The 23340-nt window shown below is 36.6% G+C and overlaps 1 protein-coding gene and 1 pseudogene across 1 annotated transcript; one reads left to right on the forward strand and one right to left on the reverse strand.

Annotated features, from left to right (window-relative positions):
* Positions 1-15255: 15255 nt before the first annotated feature.
* On the reverse strand, positions 15256-19637 carry GNG11 (G protein subunit gamma 11). Its single transcript, XM_011363565.2, has 2 exons — positions 19424-19637; positions 15256-15686 (listed from the first exon to the last, which is right to left on the reverse strand). Exons 1-2 carry the CDS (start codon positions 19517-19519, stop codon positions 15561-15563), a joined length of 222 nt encoding a protein of 73 aa, XP_011361867.1. The 5' UTR covers positions 19520-19637; the 3' UTR covers positions 15256-15560.
* LOC111742932 lies at positions 15840-15958 on the forward strand (annotated as a pseudogene).
* Positions 19638-23340: the final 3703 nt, after the last annotated feature.

Here is a 23340-nt window from a genome sequence, read left to right on the forward strand (position 1 = left end):
CCAATGAAGAACATCATTCTAATATTTTACCTTTCTTACTAAAAAAAAAAAATATATATATGCAGTAGTCATATTCAAACTCTTAATCCAAAATAGGAACAGTCTTGCTTTCTAATATCATGTGACAGACACTTCCATAAATAGAACAAAATTTCCATATTTTTTCTCTTCTGAAAGTGAAGGATTACTTAAGATATTAAGAGAAAATAAGTTAGCTTATTGTTTAAGAACAATATGTTAATGTTTATGGTATTTACTGTACACAAAAGTTATTCTTTTTATTTAGTCGACTTACTAATCTTTCTTACTAATCTTTGTCTTTGGTATTTACACTTAGAAATATATTCCTCATCCCGAGATTCTTTTTTTTAATAAAAGAATAATATATTAAGAAAGGATAGTTGCTAAGCAAGTTTCTTATTCGAATAACCCAGAAGTGGTTGTAGTGCCCTTGCTCGGTGTGCATTTGAGCCTCAAGGCCACCTGGACAGGGGGTGAGGTGGGAGGGAAGACAGGGTTTCAGAGTGAATGGCATATGCAATGCAATGATTGAGAGGCAGAAAAGCTTAAGGCTTACTTAGCTATCAGCCAGCAGTTCCCTGGTATATACAGAAGAACAATGGGAGAAAAATCTAACAAGGTAGATTCAAAATGTGTGGTATGGAACCTTGAAGCCAATCTGGGTAGTTTATACTCGTATCTGTAAGCAGGCAAAATATTTCTGAAAGGGGAAGTGTATTATCAGATCAATAGTGAGACTCCTCACTCAAGGGGTAAAGAGAGAAGTGTGAAGGGCAAGGGTCATGGCAGGTCTGTGTAGAGAGCCTGGAAAGAGTTGCTACCAAACAAGTTAGAAAAGCTCCGAGAAGCAGGGGCAGGCAGAGAAGCCTGGTGGGTGAGGTTTCAAAGTCAAGGGAGAAAAAGGCTTTGAGTAGAAAGCAGCTTCCAATGATATAGAAGGTCACAAGTGAACGAGAATTTCAATGCACTAGATTTGTCAGTTGGAAAGTCATGTGGAAAAAGTTGGTAGTGAGGATGGACGTGAGATGGCAAGGTTTCATGGAATGGAGACAGGCCAATGATACAGAAAATGCTCTAAAGACTAGGGGAAAACTGAATAAAAGTATGGAGGGTATTGCTCTCACAGGAAGGAGGAAAAAACGAAAGTTTCTCCTTTTGTTTTATTATTATAATTCTAATTATCAATTTGGGTAGAGAGTGCAATTCACATTTTTAGGCAGAAAAAGAGGAAAACAATCAAGGGTGAGAATTAGGAAATCTAAGTAATATGGCATAACTTGTTGACTTGTGGTCATCCAAGGAGATCCAAGGATACTAGAGCTCAAGAAGATAAACTTAGCAAAAAAAAGAATATGCGTGCTTCTCCATCGAAAAAGAGAGGGACCAAGAAAAAAGAAGATGAACATTTGACACATTCTCATGTAGGATGAAGAAAAAGTAGGGAAGCGTACATATGATGTTTCAAACTTTTTTACTGAGTAGGAGAGTAGGACATTTGCCAGAGAGATGGCAGGCTGAAGCAAAGGTGGACTCTTGAAGAGAAGAAAGGTGGCAACTAAGGCAGTGGAGAATTCAAGAGAGAAGTCAAAGATAGGTAAAAGTGACAAGGAAATCAACTCCAATGCAGCAAATGACCTAGGCGAGGTTAGTCAGGTTTTCTCCATACCTAGTCAACATCTTGGAAACAGATGACATTCAAGATTACAAAAGTGGAAAGACTGATTTTCATTAAAAATTAACCGAAATTTGGAAGTGAAATAGAACAGAAAATAGAGGTTGGGGAAAATAAATGTTGGAGGAGGACTGGTTAGCAAGGCTTGGAGAGAAGGATGGCAGAAAGACAGTACTAGTGATACCTGATTCTCAACTTGAGGTTGTTTCCTCTTTTATCTTGTAAACTTCTCTTCACTTAAGTCATGAACAATATTTGCTCCCTCATTCAGATATGCCTTGTGAAAATGGTTTTGCAGAAATGAAGAAAAGACTCAGAGAAGAGAATAGTGGCAGGAGGTGAAATGTGAGTGGGCTGGAGGGAGCTGTATAGAATTGAGAACCAGAGGTGACCTTGAAAAAGAAAGTCTCAGGAATTCACACACATGGGCTTTGACTTTCCACAGCCCACAGAACAGGATTGCTGAGTGAGTTTTGTCAAACTCTTCAGGGACAGTGTGAAATTATTTAACATTGAACTGATATAAGTATGAGGTTGAAATGCTGACTACCTGGTCCAAGCTGGATAGAGACAAAGAAACTTGAAATGTGGAAAAACATTGGAAAAAATAGAGGGACAAACATCAGGATTTATATAAAGGGAAGGGAGAGATGAAGCACAAGTTTGGAATTGAAGATGAAAGAGTTTTAAGATAAAACGGTGTTGACAAAAGTAAAGAGGAAAAGAAGATAATGAAACAAAATAGCAACCGCAATACTAAAGCAAAAAGACAATACTGATATTTTGATATTTAAGTTGGCAATTTATTGTAGCACAGGATGTGGTCGTCATTATATTCTACCTTCTGCCCAAGGTGCTGCTCCCCCTGAAAGAGGGTCAGGGTCCAGGCCTGAAGTGCCTTTGACCTTCTGGCTCAAATGATTGAGGGAAAAAGTCCTGGTTTAAATAAATCATCTAAGAGCACCAGAGGTCAGGCCCCTGACAATTTGTCAGGCTTAGAATAAGAAGTGAAAGAGAGTGAAGTGCATCAGTAATCAGCCTGCAAAGATGGACTGGGAATTGGACAAGGTAATGACCTCTGACCTTTCATTACTGTCTTCTACTCCCACAATCCCCCTGCCACACACTCTCCTATTCTCCATTGTCCCTCCCCCAACAATTTTTAAGATCCCATCATGGATCTCAGAAAGTGCGGGATAAACTGGCTTAGGAGGAACTACAAATGACTAAAACATAAGCTGCTCAACTCATTAGTAACCTGAAAAATTAGAATTAAAACAAGAATGATATCATTTAATAGCTTCAAAGGGGATAAAAGAAGTCAGAATATTTTCTATGTGATGACAAAAAGTGTACATATCATACTAGCATATAGCACAAAGAATTTTCACAAAGTGAACACAATTGTGTAATTAGAGACTTCACCCATTGCCAAAACATTCCCAGAAACCCGCTTCCTGTTCTCCTTTATCACACAACACACCTAAGAGCAACCACAACCTTGACTTCTAACACCATAGATTTGTTTTGCGTTAAAAATTTCAGTCATTTTGTCCATATATTTAATACTCTTTGGTTATAGCTCAAGAGAGAAATTATTAATATCCCAAATTGGTATTATGCCAAAAGAAATACTAGTATTTTAACACTACAAATAGCTCAGCATAAAGTAGCACAGTATAACGGCATAGCAGAATGTGCAAAACTAGAATTGTAATCACTTGGATTAAGGAGATTGAGAAACTCTAAGGTTGAAGTTTTAAAAGGGTGATCTCATCATCTTAGAAGTTGGCAGATTAGGGGGAAAGGAGGAGTCTAGGCCTCTGATGTCATCAAGGAAGCAGCAAGATTAGCGGGTGACCGCATTCCAGGAGACAGGATGGCAAAAGCAAGCGGCGTGAACATCAAATGTTAATAATTGAAGGTCATAAAGTGGTCAGCATAATGGCAGTGGCAGCTCCCAAGTTCATGAAGGAAAATTAATAAAAGAAGGAGCAGCCCATTTGACTGATCATGATAATGGGAAAAGCTAATAGATGAAAACAGTCAGGAAGATGGGACAGTTTGATTACTGTGGAACAGAAGGCAGACAGGGCACAGTGCAGGACACACAAGGCTCTGTGCTCCAACTCTCCTGGAAGTCCTCAATACAGTGAAACAATAACGTGGTCTAAATGAAAGGCCTATAGCAATCCCTTTCATCTGAGTGATATAGTATCCTCTCTCGTAAGGGAAAGGATCCTGACCATTTTTGCCTTATCGACACTTGTGAGATGAAAATAGTAGATTGCCTTACCAATGTGAGGGGAGGTATATACACACATTTTAAATTAAATTTCAGAAGGTTAACTGATTCCTAAAACTCATTCACATATACTCATGTACATTATAGGTTAAGAGTTCTTGGTTTATGGAATATGTGTATTTGAAAAAAAATAGCATGCCAACTAAGGATATTTATTTAAACAGAGTAAAGACACTGTGTAGTGGAAAGAACTTTGAAGTTAAACTCAGAAGTCCTCACTAGATGTATGACCTTGGGAAATCCCTTAACTCCTGGGCTTAATTTTCTCATCTCTAGGATGAAAATAAGTCATGGGGTCCTCTGGTGTTTTGAGACCAATTTCAACACCAATTTTCAGATACCACCTAGGTGTCTGGGAATTCAACTCAATTCTGACACTACATACCTGGAGATAGCATCAGATCCCATGGATTTAGGGTCAGTTCTGTAAGACTGCCTCCTCTCCAACTTCAGATGCCAGTTTCAAGCCCAGGTTGTTACCTGTACTTCTGCCCAACTAGCTACAAATCAGAAGTTCCTGCAGCCTCTTTTTGGGGTTTGATTAATTTGCTAGAGCAGCTTACAGAACTCAGACAAACATTTTACTTATTATAAAAGGTTATAACTCAGGAATAGCCAGGTAGAAAAGATGCATAGGGCAAGGCATGAGGAAAGGGCACAGAGATTCCATGCTCTCTGAGCTCACCACACTCCCCAAAGCTCATGTTTACCAACCTGGAAGTTCTCTGAACCCAGTTCTTCTGGGGTTTTATGGGGGATTCATTATATAGGCATGATAGATTAAGTCTTTGGCCACTGGCAATTAATTCAACCTCCAACCCTTCTCTCCTCTCCAGAGGTCAGGGGATAGAATTGAAAGTGCCAACCTTCTAATCACAAGGTTAGTTCTCCAGCCCCCCTTAGATACCCGCTAACCATCACCTCAGTGACATAACAAAAGACTCCTTTGTGGCTCTCCTCACTTAGGAAATTCCAAAGGTTTTAGGATCTCTGTGCCAGAAATGGGGACGAAGATCAAATACTTCTTATTATGTGACGATATCACATGAAGTTTAGTACTTATATTGCTTACCTCTTAGGATCAAATGAAATAATGTATGGGGCACAGAAAACATCAAAAAAGCATACAAATAGAAGTCACTGTTAGTGTTATGTGTTAGTGTTAGTGTTAGTGTTATCTACTACTTGTTGGTTTATTCATCCCCAAGAATCTAGCTTTTCCTAGAATACTGAACACATGAGGAGCAGAAGAAGATCCTTCTTGTTCCCACTGGTAGGTAAATGGGTGAATCTTTTCATCTATAGAATGACTTGTTGAACTCACTGAAAGCTGTTATACTCACTGTTACAGTCTGTTACAGCTAAATGAGACAGATTAAAATCAGCCAAGGGAAGTGATGCATTGGGCTGAGTCCAGGAAACTTCCAAGGACGCGGTTTTCAATGGCCCTCTCCCAGTGGAATCATGGACAACACCACTCTCTCGGAAACAATGTGTGACCATATGCATGGAGTTTTGCCAAGCAGGGAAACTCACTGAAGACTTGCTAACCAGAGAATTTACTGGGGCTTCATGCTCAACCGCCCACATAGCTGGCCTGTCTCCAGCCTCTGTAGAGATCAAATTGATACCACACAACTCACAGACTTACCACAAGTCACTGTGTTATACTTTCTGGCATGGCCCAAAGTCCCCAGGTGAAGAAAGACATACTAATTAGAAAGGGCATTCAAAGTTCTTAGAGATCGCCTCTCAGAGGTAGATAAGGGAAGGCCGGACTTCTCTTTGGACAAAGTTAAATTCCTTTTTTTTTTGGATTTGGATATAACTTTAATTCATCGCTATAGGCTAAAATATATCTCATTTTCCTTAAATATACTGTTTATTTTCAAGATTGAGATTTTTAAAAATTTATTTATTTATTTTCAATTACGGTTGACATTTAACGTTATTTTATATTAGTTTCAGGTGTACAATGTAGTAGTTAGATAATTATATAATTTATGAAATGATCCCACCTGGCACTATACATAGTTATTATAATATTATTGACTATATTCCCTATGCCGTGCTTTACATCCCCTTGACTACTTTGTAACTATCAACTTGTACTTCTTAATCTATTCACTTTTTTCACCCAGGCCCCCAAACCTTCTCCCATATGAAAACTATCAGTTTATTTTCCATATCTATAAGTCTATTTCTGTTTCCTTTGTTTATTTTATTCTTTAGGTTTCACCTATAAGTGAACTGATATGGTGTTTGTCTTTCTCTGTTTGGCTTTTTTATTTTACTTGCCACAATACCTTCCAGGTCTACCCATGTTGTTGCAAAGGGTAAGATTTCATTCTTTGTTATGGCCAAGTAATATTCCATTGTATGTATGTACCACATCTGCTTTATCCAATTTTGTCTATCGATGGACACTTGGTTGCTTCCATATCTTGGCTGTCGTAAATAATGCTGCAACAAATGTAGGGGTGTTTCTATCTTTTCTAATTAGTATTTTGGATTTCTTCTGATAAATACCCAGAAGTGGAATTGCTGGGTCATAAGGTAGTTGTATTTTTAATTTTTTGAGGAACCTCTATACTATTTTTCTATAGTGGCTGCACCAATTTGCAATTCCAACAGTGCACGAGGGTTCCCTTTTCTCCACATCCACGCTAACACTTGTTTTTTGTTGATTTATTGATGATGGCCATTCTGACAGGCGTGAGGTGATATCTCATTGTGGTTTTAATTTGCATTTCTCTGATGACTGGTGATGTTGAGCAGCTTTTCATATGTCTATTGGCCATCTGTATGTCTGCAAATTCTTTACTATATTCTATCAAAAGTTGGACTTCTAGCTCTAACACTAGACCAGCAGCCTTTAAACTTTAATTGACTGAAACCTACAAAAAATAAATTTTACATATTGACTTGAACATATGTAGGTTTTATAAAAAAGATACCCTTTTACTATATGGAATATATTCTGATATTTTAGTTTATTTGATTTGACTTTATAAAAATATTGGTAACATTCCAATATATTGACCACTAATGGGTCCTAATAGGCAGTTTGGCAAATACTGATCTAGAGCAAGGCCCCGTGGGCCAAATCCAGCCTGCTGTTTGTTTCTATAAAAATCGTTTTTTTGGAACACATCTATATCCATTCATTAATGTATTTTATTGTCTGTGGCTGCTTTCATGATGAAGTAGCCACTACAGACATAGTACAGCCTGCAAAGGCTAAAATATTTACTATCTGGCTCTTTATAGAAAAAGTTCAAGGACCCCTGATCTAGTGTATCATTATGATTTATGACCTCAGCAAAATACATTTATAATATTGCCTTATATCCCTTCCAATTTATGACAAATACATAACCTTACTCCCATTTTTTTTTTTTAATTTATACAAATGCATGATAATGACACAAATTTTAGATTTCAGGCTCCCAAGTAAACTTTTTGAAGGAGACCCTCTAGTATTGTTTTGGGAAATATCTGCCATTTGGGGAAATATCTATCTAAAAAGGATAAAAAATTCTATATTACCTGGGTTAGCTAACAAGTCAATGAATGGCACCGAGGCTATATAACACTTTAAGTTCACGATATGTGTGCCCTCAAACTTGTGATTGTGTTACTCATCAATCAAAAAGTGTTCGCAAACTCCTTTCCTCCCAGATAAGCTGCACTTGTTCAACTATAGCAAAGTATGAGGAATTATGTGAGAAACGTTTGACGTAGTAAAAGAAATCAGAAGCCTGAGAAATACTGATTGAGATGAAGGAGAAAGCGAAATGTATTATGCCAAGAAAAAAAATTCCAACACAGACATACAGGCAAAGAAATATCGATAGGAGTCACTCTAAAATCCAAACTCAGACAGAAAGTTCAGAGGAATTAAAACAAGAGTAATTTGGGAGGTGAGGAATAAGTTAAATAGCAAATCCAAATTCTCTGGACATCTCTCACACCACAGCCATCTAAGACTGAGTATTAGAAAAGACTAGAAAGAAATGCAGCCTGTCCCAGAGGGTGAGCTAGAAGCAGCACAATATTATCAGTTTCTGAAATATTGGCAGAATTGACTTATTATAGCCTTTACCCTCACCAGACTGACTGACCAGTGTTGGGAATAGAAATAAAAGCTTGTGATTTCAAGGAGTTTGGCTCTATTAAAAATGAGTCCTTCTGCATAAAGAGGTTACCCAGTTGCAGGAACTTGTTCTATTTTATAAGATGTGAAAAGGACATAATCAGAACCTGCAGTCTTCTGCTTTCCAGAAATTGAGGTGTCTATACACTGAGTTAGAAATTAATTTTCAAGAGACTGCTCCTTTTCTCCGAGGTGCAGTTCGGCTTTGCCAAACTAGCTGTGAGGGCTTGTCAAGTTACTGAAACTCTCTTAAATTTGTTTTGATACTGCATTCTCATCATGACAAATTTCTCATCTTTCCCTCCCACCTTTTTGAATTACTGTCTGAGTATGTGCCCTGACCATCCCCATGGTTTGCCTTTAGAATCAAAGTCTTCTGGTTTATCCTAATGCAACTTCTTTTCTCACTTATCTGGGGGTTATTCCTGCTGGCTTCCTGCCCAAGGTTGAGATTATCAGCCTCATCCAATGAAGTGGATGGATTGCAAAATGTCCCCAATTTTTCACCCTTCTTTGTTTATCTATGCCCTTTGCCATGTGACTTTGTAGCTCCCTCACTCAAGAGGGGATGTCTGTTTTCCTTCTCTTTGAATCATGTGTCTTGCTTTGCACCATTGAGTGTAGAGGAAGTGATGGCGTGCTCATCATTCCCAGGCCTGCAGATCCATTTTATGCTTCCACTCTCTTAGAATCCTGCCAGGCTATGACAATAAGTCCAGATAAGTCAGTTAAAGGATGAAAAACATATAATGCAGTCGCCAACTTTGCCCCAGTCAACTCCTAACCAACACCCAGCTAATCAGGAAGCTCCCAGCTAATCCATCAGGAGACTGGAGAAAAATCAGTGAAACCAGCCAAGCTCAGTAGAGTCAAGCCTAGATATACTGACTGGTAGACTCAAAAGCAGTAATAAATGCACTGTTCCAAATCATTGAATTTGGGATAGTCTATTACCCACAACAGCTAAAAAAAGCATTTAAAAGACTTTTTACCAACGATAGTATACCCCTTTAACTATAGGGTCCTTTAACTCTTGTTATATAAATTTGATAAAAACTTTCTTGGTCTGCCAAGCTGCTCTTAATGAGTGAAAATTTCCCCTCTTAGTTTAATATTTTACAAATTCTTTTCCTTTACATAAACTACTGTGTCTCCTTCCATGAAGTGTTCCCCCCCATAAGGTAGAAAATGTCTTAGTTTTACTCAAATCATTCACTTATTACCCCATTTTTTTCAAACACTTAATCCACTTTCACTTTGTACCTAAAATTGGTTTAATTAATTGAACTCGATAAATGTCATTACCATTCGTTGTGACTGCCAATTCCTAGAATGCAGGGAAAATATTGGCTGAACTTATCCACAGACTGTCATGTGTACAGGTCCTTATCCATTTGCCAAATCATATTAAAACAAATAGTTTTTAAATGTCTAAATTACTTCCTGCCTCAAATTGAAAAACTCAAATATTAATAAATATTCATTTATTCTACCTCATATCTGCTTCTATATTAAAATAACATATGTAAATAAGAATCAGTTGAAAACCCAATTGCATATAATCTTTCAAAGATTAATTAAAAAAAAAAACAAAGAGAAAAAGCAAGTCTGGATATTGGTAATTAAAGATCATGCATATCCATGTTTGATGTTCATTATTAACATATAACTTTAGTTATAAAGGGAGAACATTTAGCAATAATGGCCTTTGAATTGTTTTAAGTCTTTAGTGAATTATATCAATATTTATCAGAGTTTTCAGATTGTTTTCAAATTATTGAATATAGGTTTATATGTTTCTTTCCTCTTCATTCTTTCTCTCTTAGACTGAAACACATACAGCTTTTAATACTATTTCAAAACACTCAACAAGGCAAGACCAACTCCCTTTCCTTTCTTCCCTACACAGTACTAAATGGAACTGTGAAAGTTTAGTGAACACACCCATTCTGGAGAATAGACATATTTTTTATATATTTACAGCTCATTTGATTACTTCCAAAAGGGATTTGCAGTTGTTTACTGATAAATACTGATCAATGCCAATACATGAGGATTTAAGGAGCTCTACTTCTAGCCTAGATAATCAAGTCCATTAATTCCTGAACTAACTCTGTGAAGTAGGTCATTAACAACATCTGCCTCAGGTTGGCTTAAGAAAAGACTGAGCTGACACAAGCAAATCCTATAGCAACCTTTATTACAGAAAACATACAAATTTTTATATTGAGTCTGATCACTTCTTAGAAAAGATTTTTCGATACCTGTAGGCAATTCTCTAGGGCTGACTGACAGTCAATTAATTTGGTATTTTCAAAGAAGTCCTTACAGAGTCTGATTTATTTCTTTTAGGCCCTCTCCCATCATTCAAGCAGCTTCTATTAAATAAATTCTGATATTAAACTGAGTGATTACATTATTCAGCAAATAAGCAAAAGCTCTTTGATATATAACTAGAGTTTGTCAGTGTTATAATAATTTAGAGCTGTGATATAATCTTTATTAAGAAAGCAAAATTTACACACTTTGTATAAGTTAATATTGTATTAGGCTGAGATTACAGAAAATCAACCAACCAACAAACAAACAAATAAAAGCAACTAAAATAAGCTACCATAAAATTCGATGTCATACCCCAGAGTTAAAAATTTCTGAGGCTATCGTAGCTGTCTATACCTATGCCAAAAGCCACTCAGAAATGGGCTAATAGTTCTTTTCACTTTGCGTATGTATTGGTTTGTAAGAGAGAGGTAGTGTTGCATAATATTTAAGGCACATTCTCTGTTTTGCCGATTACACTATCTATATGACTTTGTGTGAAATATTTACCAATACATAAGGTACTTGTGAGAGTTAAAAGATACAATCTATGTAAAAAGCTTACTCCAGTGCCAAATATTAAGCACTTCATATGTATAAGCTATCATCACCATCACCATTATCATTTATCATCAGCATCATCATTAAAAAATACAAGAAACACTTTCCTATTTTTCCTAACTTTTATACATCATAATATACCCTGTAATTTCCACTAATATCTGATTAATTATAATTTCTGTAAATTCCATGATGTTAAGGACCTTGTCTAATTTACCATTATATCCTTTAGGCCTAAACCAGTGCCTAGTACATAGAGGGACTCCAAAGATTTTTACTGTTGAATAGATAAATGCATATGTATATATTTATATATGTGTAAATGTGAATTATTTTTCATGACTATGGAATTTTACAAGAACCTTTTTTCTCAATTTTAAGTATAACTTTTGCACAATAACTTTGGGTTCAATTTTCATGTCCAATGAAATTATGCACTCTTTAATATCAGTTTTTTCTTTTCTTTTTTAAAGAATAGGAGGTCATCATTTAATGTGTGTATGAACCAAAAGGAAAAAGAAGAATGGCATCAATGAGTCTTACATTCTCCCAAAACTGGCACATGGTTTTTTTAATGGTCTATGGATTCACCCCTTCAGACTGAATGCAGCTCAGATGAAAAAGGTGCTGATGATATCCTGGTCTTTCCTGGTTAGGACGGCCCAATGCACCGAATAGGACATTGGGGTTCATCCTAACCGAGAGCTCTCACAGCACTTTCCTTCTGTGACCATCCCACTCCTCTCTATTAAATCAAAGATATCTTCTCATTAGTCCCTACTCTCCTGGACTGTTATATTAGAAATAGGGGCTTATTTCTCCTTGACTATCATCCTTCTAAGACTCAGAGAAGATAAGTGTGGAATATAACTATTACTGACTCAATAGCTTTGTCTTACTTGGTAGTATAAGCTTAATAGATCAAAATATACTACTAGTCAAATCATGTTGACTATACAAACATTTCTTATTCACAGGACATTAATACCAAAATATACTTACTCTCCAGAGCCTAAACATAGCAACATGAATTTTGATTGTATTTTATTAATTTTACTTTTTAAATAATATAATACATTCGCAGTGCCCAAAATAAGAACTTTATAGAAAAGTATACAATGAGTAGTCTCAATCTCATTCTTTTCCACTTGGCTATACCTAACATTCACCCTAACAGGTAGCAATTTTTATTAGTTTCCTATATAACTTTTCAATGTTTCTGTAAACAAATAAAAACAGTTGCAAATAGGTACATGAAAAGGTACTCAGCATCACTAATCATTAGGGAAATGCAAATTAAGACCACAATGAAATATCACCTCACACCTGTTAGAATGACTATTATTAAAAAGACAAGAAATAACTAGTATTAATAAGAATTTGGAGAAAAGAGAACTGTGGCGCATTGTTGGAGGGAACATAAATTGGTGCAGCCATTATGGAAAACAGTATGGAGTTTCCTCAAAAAATTAAGATTAGAACTACCATATGACTCAGCAATTCCACTTCTGAGTATTTATTAGGAGAAAATGAAAAACTAATTCTAAAAGATATATGCACCCCCGTGTTCATTGCAGCATTATTTACAATAGCCAAGAGATGGGAACAATCTAAGTGTTCTTTCATAGATGAATGGATAAACACACACTTAGATTGTACTCACTTGGCCCTCCATGAAGGAAACACATGATTTAATCTACTTTACCAAGACCCAGAATTGATATTTGCTTTCTTGCACAACAGAAAACTTTATGACTTGAAAGAAATAAAACAGCTTATTAAAATAAAACTTAGAATATACCAAGTTACTAAAATCCCATGCCACCTTAAATGTTAAATGACTAGTAGTAACAACACATCCCAAATACAAATTGTTCTATGGCTACTGGAAAAAAATTACTTACCTTGCTGTTCTTAAACCTTGCCTTGGAGTAGAAGATGCTTTGAGCTAAAATTATCCTTGGGCTCTCAGTAATTCCAATTGACATCAGTACTTGGAACAAGGCAGGAAACTGAAGGAAATAGTCTCTGCTCTTGGTTTGCTGTAACCTACTGTTTCAAAAGCTGAGTATCCTCTTTGGTAGAGATAGAAAGGAAAGCAATTTTGGAGTGAGGGTGCAGATATACTTTAGAAAGCTGCTGGAGGTCACAGGCACCACTCTGGCTTGATAAAGTATACCTATGCATCTAAGCAGGAGAAGAGATCTAATTAAGGAGAAACCTGGGCTTCTTCTTCCAAGTGTAAAATTTCAGGGCAAGTTAGTAAGCCCATTGAGCTAAAGTTAACCTGTAAGGTCTTTGTCTTACTTCTGGTTCAAACGTGGAGCAATTTGCATCCAAAAAAAAAAAAAAAAACAGAAAAATAAAGTTTCCTTCCTTTGAGCCCCAAGCTACAGTTACCATAGTAGAAGGCCGGAGCAGGCCACATACTCTAGTGTGTGGCATTCAAGGGCTAAAATGGCTGCAGCTTTTCACAACAGTGATCCTGCTGTGGAAATTTACCCCAGGGAGGAAGAGAAAGTATTGGCCACACCTGTCACTGACAAAAAGTGAATGGCCAGAATATATGAAGAGTTCCTACAAATCAATGAGATAAAAAGTATCCTAATTTTAGAAATGGGCAGAATATTAACTAGTCCCTTTGGAAGAGAAGGAAAAGAAGCATGCTTGCATTTGTGACAACATGGATGGACCTAGAGAGTATTATGCTAAGTGAAATAAGACAGAGTGTATGATTTCACTTATATGTGGAATCTAAAAAACAAAATAAATTAACAAACAAAACAGAAACGGACTCATAGATACAGAGAACATTTTGATGGTCCTCAAATAGAAGAGGGGTTGAGGGGCATGGGAGAAAAAGATGAAATTGTTTAAGATATACAAATTGCCAGTTATAAAAAGTATTGGATTTATAAAGTACAGCATAGAGAATATAGTCGATAATATTATAATAACTGTGTATGGTGTGAGGTGGGAACTACACTTCATAAGGTATAAAAGTGTCTAATCCCTATATTGTATACCTGAAACTGACATAGAGAAGATGTGTGATATAAATTGACTAAATGTTAAACCAGGTTTCACTCAAAGCCTACAACGTGTTCCTGCCAGACTATAGGAAACGATTTCTGCTAGGATTACTAAGAAACTACTTATCTGTACAACAAAAGGAAAACAGGAAAAGTGTTTAAATCGTACTCTACACAACAGAAACTGACCCATTCATTCCGTAGGCCAGACCTTGGGGAACCCATAGAACAAAGACTGAGATTACTAGCATGCCCTTCTTGCTGCATACTCATACTATCAAAGAAAAACGGGAAAACAGTCTTTAAACTGCAATTCATAGAAACTTAAGAATCACATATAAACCCAATTCCTTAAACGCTCGGGGGCTCATTCTCTGTCTCTGAGAGGAGACTACACTCTGTCTACAGAGCAATATTCCTTACCTAATAAACTTTCCTTTTGTCTCTAACTCTGGCATGTGCTTGCTTTCCTGGGTTCCTTCAAAGACCCTCTTCTCTCTCAATGCAGACTTAAGTCCTCACCTGGGGTGATTTGTCTTGGCCTGCATCAAAACTAATATAATATTGTAAGCTAACTATAACTAACAAATAAATTTAAAAAAAAAAATAGTAATCTTAAAAAAAAAAAGAATTTAAAAAAGAGAGATGCATACTTGTCCAGGCCTGCTGGAAAAGGCTAGCAGGAGTGGGTGCAGAGCCAAGTGTCTGCAATGCCACAGAACTGGAGGGTCACCACTCCCAAGACCTGGGAATCACGTGGGAGATACAGCTCCCTGGAGAACAGACAGAGCTGGCCTGGGAAGTGCTCTTCCTCATCCCCAACCCGCTCCTTTCCCAAGGCCACCAAGGCTGGAACACTTTGAACAAAATCTGTGATGATAAACTGGGAAAGTGCTAATGTAGGCGTGGTTTGGCCTGGTTACAGACTCAAATCATTTGTCTCCTGTCAGCATCAGAGATTTTTACTCACTCAGTTCCCCAATAGTTAATGTTAGATCGAAAAAAATTCCAGAAGTCAGAACTCGGCACTGTAAATCTCCTGAGAGGTTTGAAGCAGAGAGAGCTGGATTGGAGACCTGATCTATCAAACCACTCAATCTTTTGGTATGTGTTCCAAACACTCAAAAGGTTATGGGGAGAAATATAAAAGTGAATGCAAAAAAAGAAACCCTTCTTAAATTGCCAACACTCATTTTCCAGAGATAAAACTTTATTTGAGGCATCAAGCAATATACTGAAAGAGGTGAGTCATGCACAAGTAATGTCCTTATATTCATAACTGTACATTTGATACTCTCTGCCCTCTTAAAAAGGGTGGGTAGTGAGCAAAGATGAGAAGCAAATAGCTTTTATACAAAATCATATCTATATAAGTGCTTATGAAAGTCCCCTTTACATTTAGTTTTTCCTTCTTTAAAAGGCGTGTCGAATTTATTTCAGAAAACTAAAACAAGCTAGTTCTTCCATTGAAGATGAAGTTTCGCCCCAAGTTATTTATGAAATAATGCAGCTGCCTTTTTCTTTAAAGGGATTCTTGTCTTCTGGAATTCCTTTCACAAGAGGATCCTCTCCAGAACGTTCTTCGATGTAGTTCTTTATTTCTTCAGAACATTTAGAGACCTTAAGAAAATAAAAACAAAGAATGAGTTAAGATTGTTCAAACGTTGTCACCACCTTTTAGTGAAGTTAATGTAATTGGGTACAATCAGCATTTTAAAAAATGAAACAGAAGAGAATAAAAATAATTCTAAAATATAATTAAAAAATAATTCTGTCTACAGCCATGCCACCCTGAATGTGCCTGATCCTGTCTGATCTCAGAAGCTAAGCAGGATCGGGCCTGGTTAATTCTTGGATAGGAGACCACCTAGGAAGACCAGATGCTGTAGGCATAAAAAATAAAAAAAATAAGGGATTGTAAGCTGACAAGGTCCTTGCAATCTGTGAGGTCAACCAAGGGTTACCTCGCCTAAAAAAATAAATAAATAAAATAATAATAATAATTCTAAAAAATAAAAATAGAAGAGAATAAAAATTAGAGTGTAGCACAGATCATATATGATATAATGAATGGTACAATCTATGGAAAATGTATTTCTCGCTATGATCAGGGTCAAAAGTTTGAAAGTCACTGTATTAAATAGACCATCCCAAGCAATTCACTGTATTAAATAGACCATCCCAAGCAATTCCATTGTGTCTCATGTGATTTCCTTCCTCTGCTAAAACACAGAAATGACATGTCCCTAATATTTGAGGAACTAAAACAGATCTTGCTCTCAATTTTCCATGCTAATGAAAAATTGCAGTAGTAAATTTCCAAATGCTTTGGGGTGTGTCCTGCCAAAATTCTCACTTATTATGGGTATGTGCCATGTTCTGCAATTTCACAAAATGAAAGAAGCCCTGGAGAAAGTCTGACTCTGAATGGCTGCCCGTTGCCGAGTCACCACTCAGAATTCCTTCCTGTTAGTTGCTTGTGGGCAGTGATCATAATAAAAGACTTACAAGGCTTATTATGCTAATCTAAGACTCTCGTGTATGTATAATTTCATTTTAAACTTTATCTGCAATGGAGAAAGGATTAAATAGTTTCTTCAAAAAAAAAAAAAAAAGAGGATTTGTGTCTTAATGAAGGCCTGCATTACTAGTAAGAAATTCGAAGTAAAAATTATAGAAGCTCCAGCAAATTCCAATGGAGACTTCTGAAAACTAGGCAAATGTTACCACTGAGTTTATAATCTAGATTAGTAATCTTCGACTTGTTTTAATGGTGACCACTAAAACACGTTTGCCTGTGTATCATAAAATGTATATAATGATTACTTATAAATAAGTGCAGATATTACTATGTTAATACATTATGCGTAATTATAAAATGTAACCTGGAAACTATTTTTAAAATGAAATTTAGAATTAATCCAAAATAGAAATTTTAGTATTTTATTCCCACACCCCAAAGATTCGTTGCACACCATTGTGGAGGTCACTGACCTAAAATTTAAAACAAGGTGGTGCAGTTATCTGGCTTGAAATGTGGCAAAATAAAACCTTTTAAAGTACCATTCTCTCAGGTAACACCTGCTCTCCACTCTTGCTGATACTCGTAGTTTGTGCACTTTAACTGAATTCTCAGAAGTGATGATGCAGGTATCCTGAACATGGGGTCTGTGGCCACAAAGAAATTTATGAATAAGATTCAAGTTCCTCTAAATTGTATCTGTTCTTAGATTTCTTCATCAGGTTTCCAAAAAGATCTGTAACCTCCAAAGGGAATAAGTATTCCTCTGATGCATTTCCTTCTGTGATGAAGAGGATATGTTTGAACGACAATTAGCTGGGGCCAGAACTCAGCCTGGAGCCAGAATTCAGCCTGTGAATTTTGTGTCCTTGGCCTGAGCAGAACACAGGGCTCAGACACAGACAACTGACTGACAGAATAATGGACCCAGCATCAGAAGATTTGTGTTTTAGTAACTGCCCTATCATGATCTCTGGGGTCGTAAACAAGGAGCTAGTTAGCCTCCTTGGAATTCAGGTTGTTTATCCCTACAAGTATGAGGATTGAATGATCTCTAAGAGCCATAGTGTTTGCAGCACTAATGTTTTATAACTCAAAGTGCATCATAAAATATGTTTGAATATTATTATTAGGACTTGATGCCTCTCCCTCTATTTCTCAAGGCTATCTCTGAAATTTTCTCTCCTTTTGACATACACTGGAGTTTCTGAAGTTGGAAAGCTGATCCAGCAGGGTGTGTCCTAGACGGGGAGGCTGGGGAGCTGGCAGGGAGGACCTGCTAATGAATGATACCTTAATTTCCACACAGTCAGCTGCATCCAGGTCCTGCCCAATTTCTAATTTGAAGTTTTAAATTACTAGAACACACTTGTCTCTTTTTTCTCCTATACCTTCTGCAAACTGATACCAGATATTAAGATATTCCAACTTTGCAAACACTAATTTCACTTCAGTATATTCAGTATATGGAACTTTAATATGTAACCTTGAAGGTTCACTGTGGCCAACACATGCAGTACTGTGGGCTTTGCCATACACAAAATGGGTCCCTTAAAGTTTCAAGAAATGAGCTTATTTTTTGGGTCCCATAACTCCTTCCTCGCTTAAACACAGAAGTATTTTTAAAGATACAAAAACTCTCAACATGGATAACATGGATAGAAAGGACTTTGTACTCCAAAATTTAGGAAAAGTAGGAATTTGGAAGTGAAAGGTTAAATTTGAGAAAGCAATATGTAAAGAGTAAAACGCAAAAAGCCTGCATCTTCCAAACATCGCTCAAAATGTGCAAGATTCTTGTCATGAACAGATTTACTATCTCTGGAATAGGAAGGTTAAGTGAGCATATTTACCATGCCTGCTTAATTTCCATTGTTTTTCTTAATTTTTTTTTGTAATTAAACTATAGAGGAATAAATCAGTTTAAATATTTCTTGCTAAGGAGAAAGGACTAGATCTTTTACCTTAAAAAAAAAAAAGACATCTATCCAAAAACCTATTTCTCCTATTGCAGGTTGCCTGATTGAGGGAAGAAAGAAAGAAATGAAGGCCCCTAATACCAGTAAGAAATTGAAGTAAAAATTACAAACTCTCCAACGAATTTCACTGGAGACTTCCGAACATGGGCATATATTTGCACTGAATTTGTAATTCAGTTCGGAAATGTATAAAAATTTTTCATCATGATCACTAAAAAGAATTTTCATATGCACCTCAGTATATGTATAATAATTTATAAGTAAATACAGATACTACTGTATTAGTTCATTAAGCTTACTTAATAAAACATAAACTGGAAATTATAAAGGGATGAGAATAACTAATAACTAAAGATAGCAATTCTAATGTTTTGCTTCCAAGTCCCAATGGACTGCTCATTGCTTACTGTTGGAAAGCCCTGGCGAAATTGAAAACTAGGTTATCTCAGATTTTAAATTGTGATTTTTAGAAAAACTTTTCAAATACCATTCTTTCTCACAATTAAAAATGTCAAGGAACTAAGTAACCATCTGTCTTTTCCCTACTGCTTGAGTTTTTACAACCAACTAACAGCAGGCAAAATTTCTTGTCTGTTTCTCCAATTGTAGGCTCCTCAGATGTTCAGACACTTGGCTTTGCTCATCTGATCCCTGCTCTCTCCTCCACCTCCTATGATTTCCCCACACCAAGTGGCAGTTCCCAGGCACCACTTCAAGAAGAAGCCCTACTGCAAGGAAAGGCGCAAAACAAAACAAAACAAAACAAGAACAAAAAACTATTTGTTTTGCTGTAACAAACCAGGAAAAGGTGACTCGTACATTTCAGAGGAAGAAGTATTCTGGGACAGCCAATTTACCTGTTGTCTCTGCAACTTCACTTCTTTGCGAAGCTGCTCAACCTCCATCTTCAGCTTTTCCTTTTCTGGCAAATCTTCGATGTGAAGGGCCGGCATCTTCACCCCAGAATTGGGCTTGGGGACAGCTCTGCAAGAGGAGCGGCTGGTAGTGCTTGCAAACCAGGGCGCCTCCCCAAATAACTGCTGTGCCAGCACACCCCGCCCGCCCGCCGGCGCCTGACGGGACCGCCTTCCTGCGCGGTGGTCCCAGCGCCCCGAGGGGTCAGCTGCCTCCGGCCAGTCCCCTCACGCCAGCTGCCCAGCGGCCTAAAATCTTAAAACCCTGGTCTCTCTCTCTCTCTCTCCTTCTCCCTTCTCAGGTCTCCACAGCCCCGAAAGGCCAGTCTCAGGGATCCTGGGATGAGTTTTCAGTTCGATAGGCGTCCCAAGGACCTTGAAAAGCTTCGCGCTGCCGGGTCTCCGGTGGGGACGTTGGCCCGAGGCCTGGCTCCCGACCCCACCACACCCGCGGGGGACCGGCCTGGGCTGGAACCCACGGGTTAGGGTTGCATTAGCCTACTTTCCCAGAGAAACAACAAAAGTTTTACTTTTTGTTCTTTTTTTTTTTTTTTCGTTCCCAAGTCATATCCGGGTTTTGTTTGTAAAGCAAGAAAAGGAGGACACAGCACCGCAGGAAATAACGGCCCTTCACCTTTCCAAGAGTTTCAAAAATATACAGCACGTAACTTTCCCCCAATTATATACGATTATTGTGGGAACTGCGGACGCTTAAATCCCAAGAGGAAAATGAAACTGAGCTGAGATCTCAGAAACATCCACCACATCTGTTTATGTCTATCCATCCAGTGTGTTAAATGCCTGGGAAGGAGTTACACATTTGGGGATTAAAAGGGATTGGGATGTGAATATTGCTTACAATTTGCGGGGCCATTTTCTGGCATTAAACAGTCATCTACATCCTCAACAGCAGAGTTTGTAGTTTTTTCAGCGTAGTTTCTTTTCATCATTGGCCAATAAGCGATGATACTAGAGAAGACAGAGCAGGAATCTTAACATTACCAGATTTTCTCCACTCCCCATCTGCCAAAGTTTGGGTGACACCTGATACCAAGGATTCTGAATTCCTGGCTGGAGCACCTTGTTTGCATGAAGGCAGTGGATTCATGTAGCATTGGTTTCTCCATTTTCTGGAAAGCAATATTCATCTAGCTGTCACTTTGTAAAGCCAGGAAAAGTGTCTGATGTGAAAATGTTTACGTGCCGTGTAAACTGTCCCTTTTCCTATAAACTAAAGCCCTGTTAATGATGCTTAAAAGCCTAGGAGAAAAATAAAGCATAAATTTAAGAAACATTCTCCAAGCAGTGAGATGTTTCTCTTTCTCTCCTGGGCTTACCTACTGCCTATAGAGTCAAATTTAAGTTAAGAGTGGAGGCGTTCGCTCAATATTTCAGGATACTTGGCCTTAGATACCCATAGTCACTTTCCGTTTTGTAAGCAGAGGTTCCGTTTGTCAAAAAACAATGAGCTACTTGATGAGTACTCCTGGGTTCTAGTCCACTCTGACACTGGCCATCACTGGAAAAGTCACTTTTTTCTGGATTTTGGTTTTCTGAATTGTGAAAAATGTGGTGGGGCAAGGGAGGGGCGAATTAGCTAAGGTATATTTAGATTCTCATTGTATTTATGTATCTACATCTGATAGATCACTTTCACAAAGAAAACTGTTTAGGAGGTTCTTCTTCAGGATTAGAAATAACACGCGTTCCCGGATTTCCCAGACTCTGAGAAGCTGGATCAGCTGCTGTTTTCTCTGTTCATAAGCGGCGAACCGAGACAAAATCTCACATCTGTCTCTAGAACCCATGAATTTTTTTTTGATTCCCAATAGCTTAAATTTACAAGGTTGGTTAAAAATAGCTTAAGTGAGTTAGTGAAAGTACTTAATGGGGCCTAAATTAAATAAGCTCAGCATTCAAATTAAATAAGTTGGTTAAATAAATTAATGTGAGATATTCCAAATCATAAAAATAGAATTATTTTGGTCTAGAAATTTCTCCCCTGTGAAATCATCTAGTTGCATGCAGTGAAAAATATTTATAAATCCATAATGGTTCCTTAACTTCTTGCACAGTATTATGAGATTAGAGGTGAAATACATAAGTCTACTTTTTTTTAGATTTTATTCTTAATATATAATACATGTGCTAATATTATATTAAGTAAATTGATTAAACTAAAATGAATTGGGAAATGCTAAAATCTCATGATCACACAGCATTCTGAAAAATGTTTTGTTCTCGTTTGGTTTTAAATGATAAAATGAAAACACAGCACACACACACACGCACACACACACACATAGTCCACTATCCCTAAGCTTGGCATTTACTGCCTAGAGAGCAACTGTGGTAAGCAATCACTCATATATTCTTGCAGAAATATTTTATCAACAAAACTTTTCAGATAAACAAATTTAAAAATCCATATCAATTGTATCCAAATGTACTGTTAGCTTTTTACATATATTTTATATACTACCTATAATAAAAGTTATTATGCAAAATAGTACATGTAGAAATTATTCTGCAGTGAAAATGATGTGTAATGAGAAGTTAACTTTTATTATCCCACTGTCTTTTGACAAATGTTTTAAAGAAATTGACAGTTATAAAAACAGTCACAGGATGTAAAGTATAGCATAGGAAATAGTCAATAATATTGTAATAACTATATATGGTGTCAGATGGGTGTTAGCCTTATCAAGGTAATCACTTTTTAAGTTATAAAAATAGCTAATCACTATGTTGTACACCTGAAATTAATATAATATTGTATGTCAACTGTAACTGAAAAAAAATTATAAAACATTGGTTACATTTTAAAAATAAAAAAAAAAGAAATCTGCTTAATAAAAATAAAATTAACCATGTGGTTATTTTCACTTTTAAAGTATAGAAAGCAAAGATCATGAATATTTACCTTAGCATATAAAACAAGAAAAAACAATTCTTTGACAATTTTCCTTGATTTATTAATATGTTATTAAAAATCTCTATAAAGAAAACTCTAAGAAAATTTTGAGAGCAGTCATATTGGAGTTGATTTAATACTAACACGAACTCAAAAAAGACCAGGATTCTGGTTTTATTTTATCTAGTGATTTTTGCAAGACATGGATTCTCCCTATCTTTATTTTGTTGGTGTAAATAAACTAAGTTACTTCCCAAATTCTGCTTCTATAAAATTTATAAAATAAACGGTGACTGTTTAGGCCATTTAAATAATGATTTCTTTAAGGAAAATATTTAACACACATCTCATGTACTCTTGTTTCATTTTATATCTGGTTCAATTTATTACAATGTGGAAACTTTCACGAACTCCCCCATTCTATGTAACTATGTGCATAAGATTCCTTTTTTGATGGAGTTAATGTGAAGTCACAAGGTGACCTATATATACCTGATTCTCTGGTTTACTCAACAACTAATAATTCATGATATCGAAATGATTTATCAAATCTGTTCATAAAAGACTTTTACTTCCATCACATCTAATTGGTCATTCTCATTACTCAGTTCATTATTTTCCTCATGTTAATACATTCTTTTAAGAATTTAGAAAGTTTGATATTAGCCTTGTCTTGAAATGTAGCTAAAATCAAATTAATCCAAATGAAAATAACCGTGAGGTTTTTTTCTTGCTAAAGTTTCAAGTCACCTATGTATACCAAACACCCTCAAAGTGCATGCATCTCAAATGATATAGTTTGTATACTTTATCCATTCTCACTAATGATATCAGAAAGTTTTGTTGAAGAGCCAAATGCTAAGGTTATGCCTGGCATATTTTTTTGTTTCCCCGTAGTTTTTACCTCATTCCATTTACCCTAGTAATCTGTGGTCCTGAAATAACT

This window comes from Pteropus vampyrus, unplaced genomic scaffold (genome assembly GCF_000151845.1).
Source record: "Pteropus vampyrus isolate Shadow unplaced genomic scaffold, Pvam_2.0 Scaffold4, whole genome shotgun sequence".
NCBI classification, from domain to species: domain Eukaryota; kingdom Metazoa; phylum Chordata; class Mammalia; order Chiroptera; family Pteropodidae; genus Pteropus; species Pteropus vampyrus.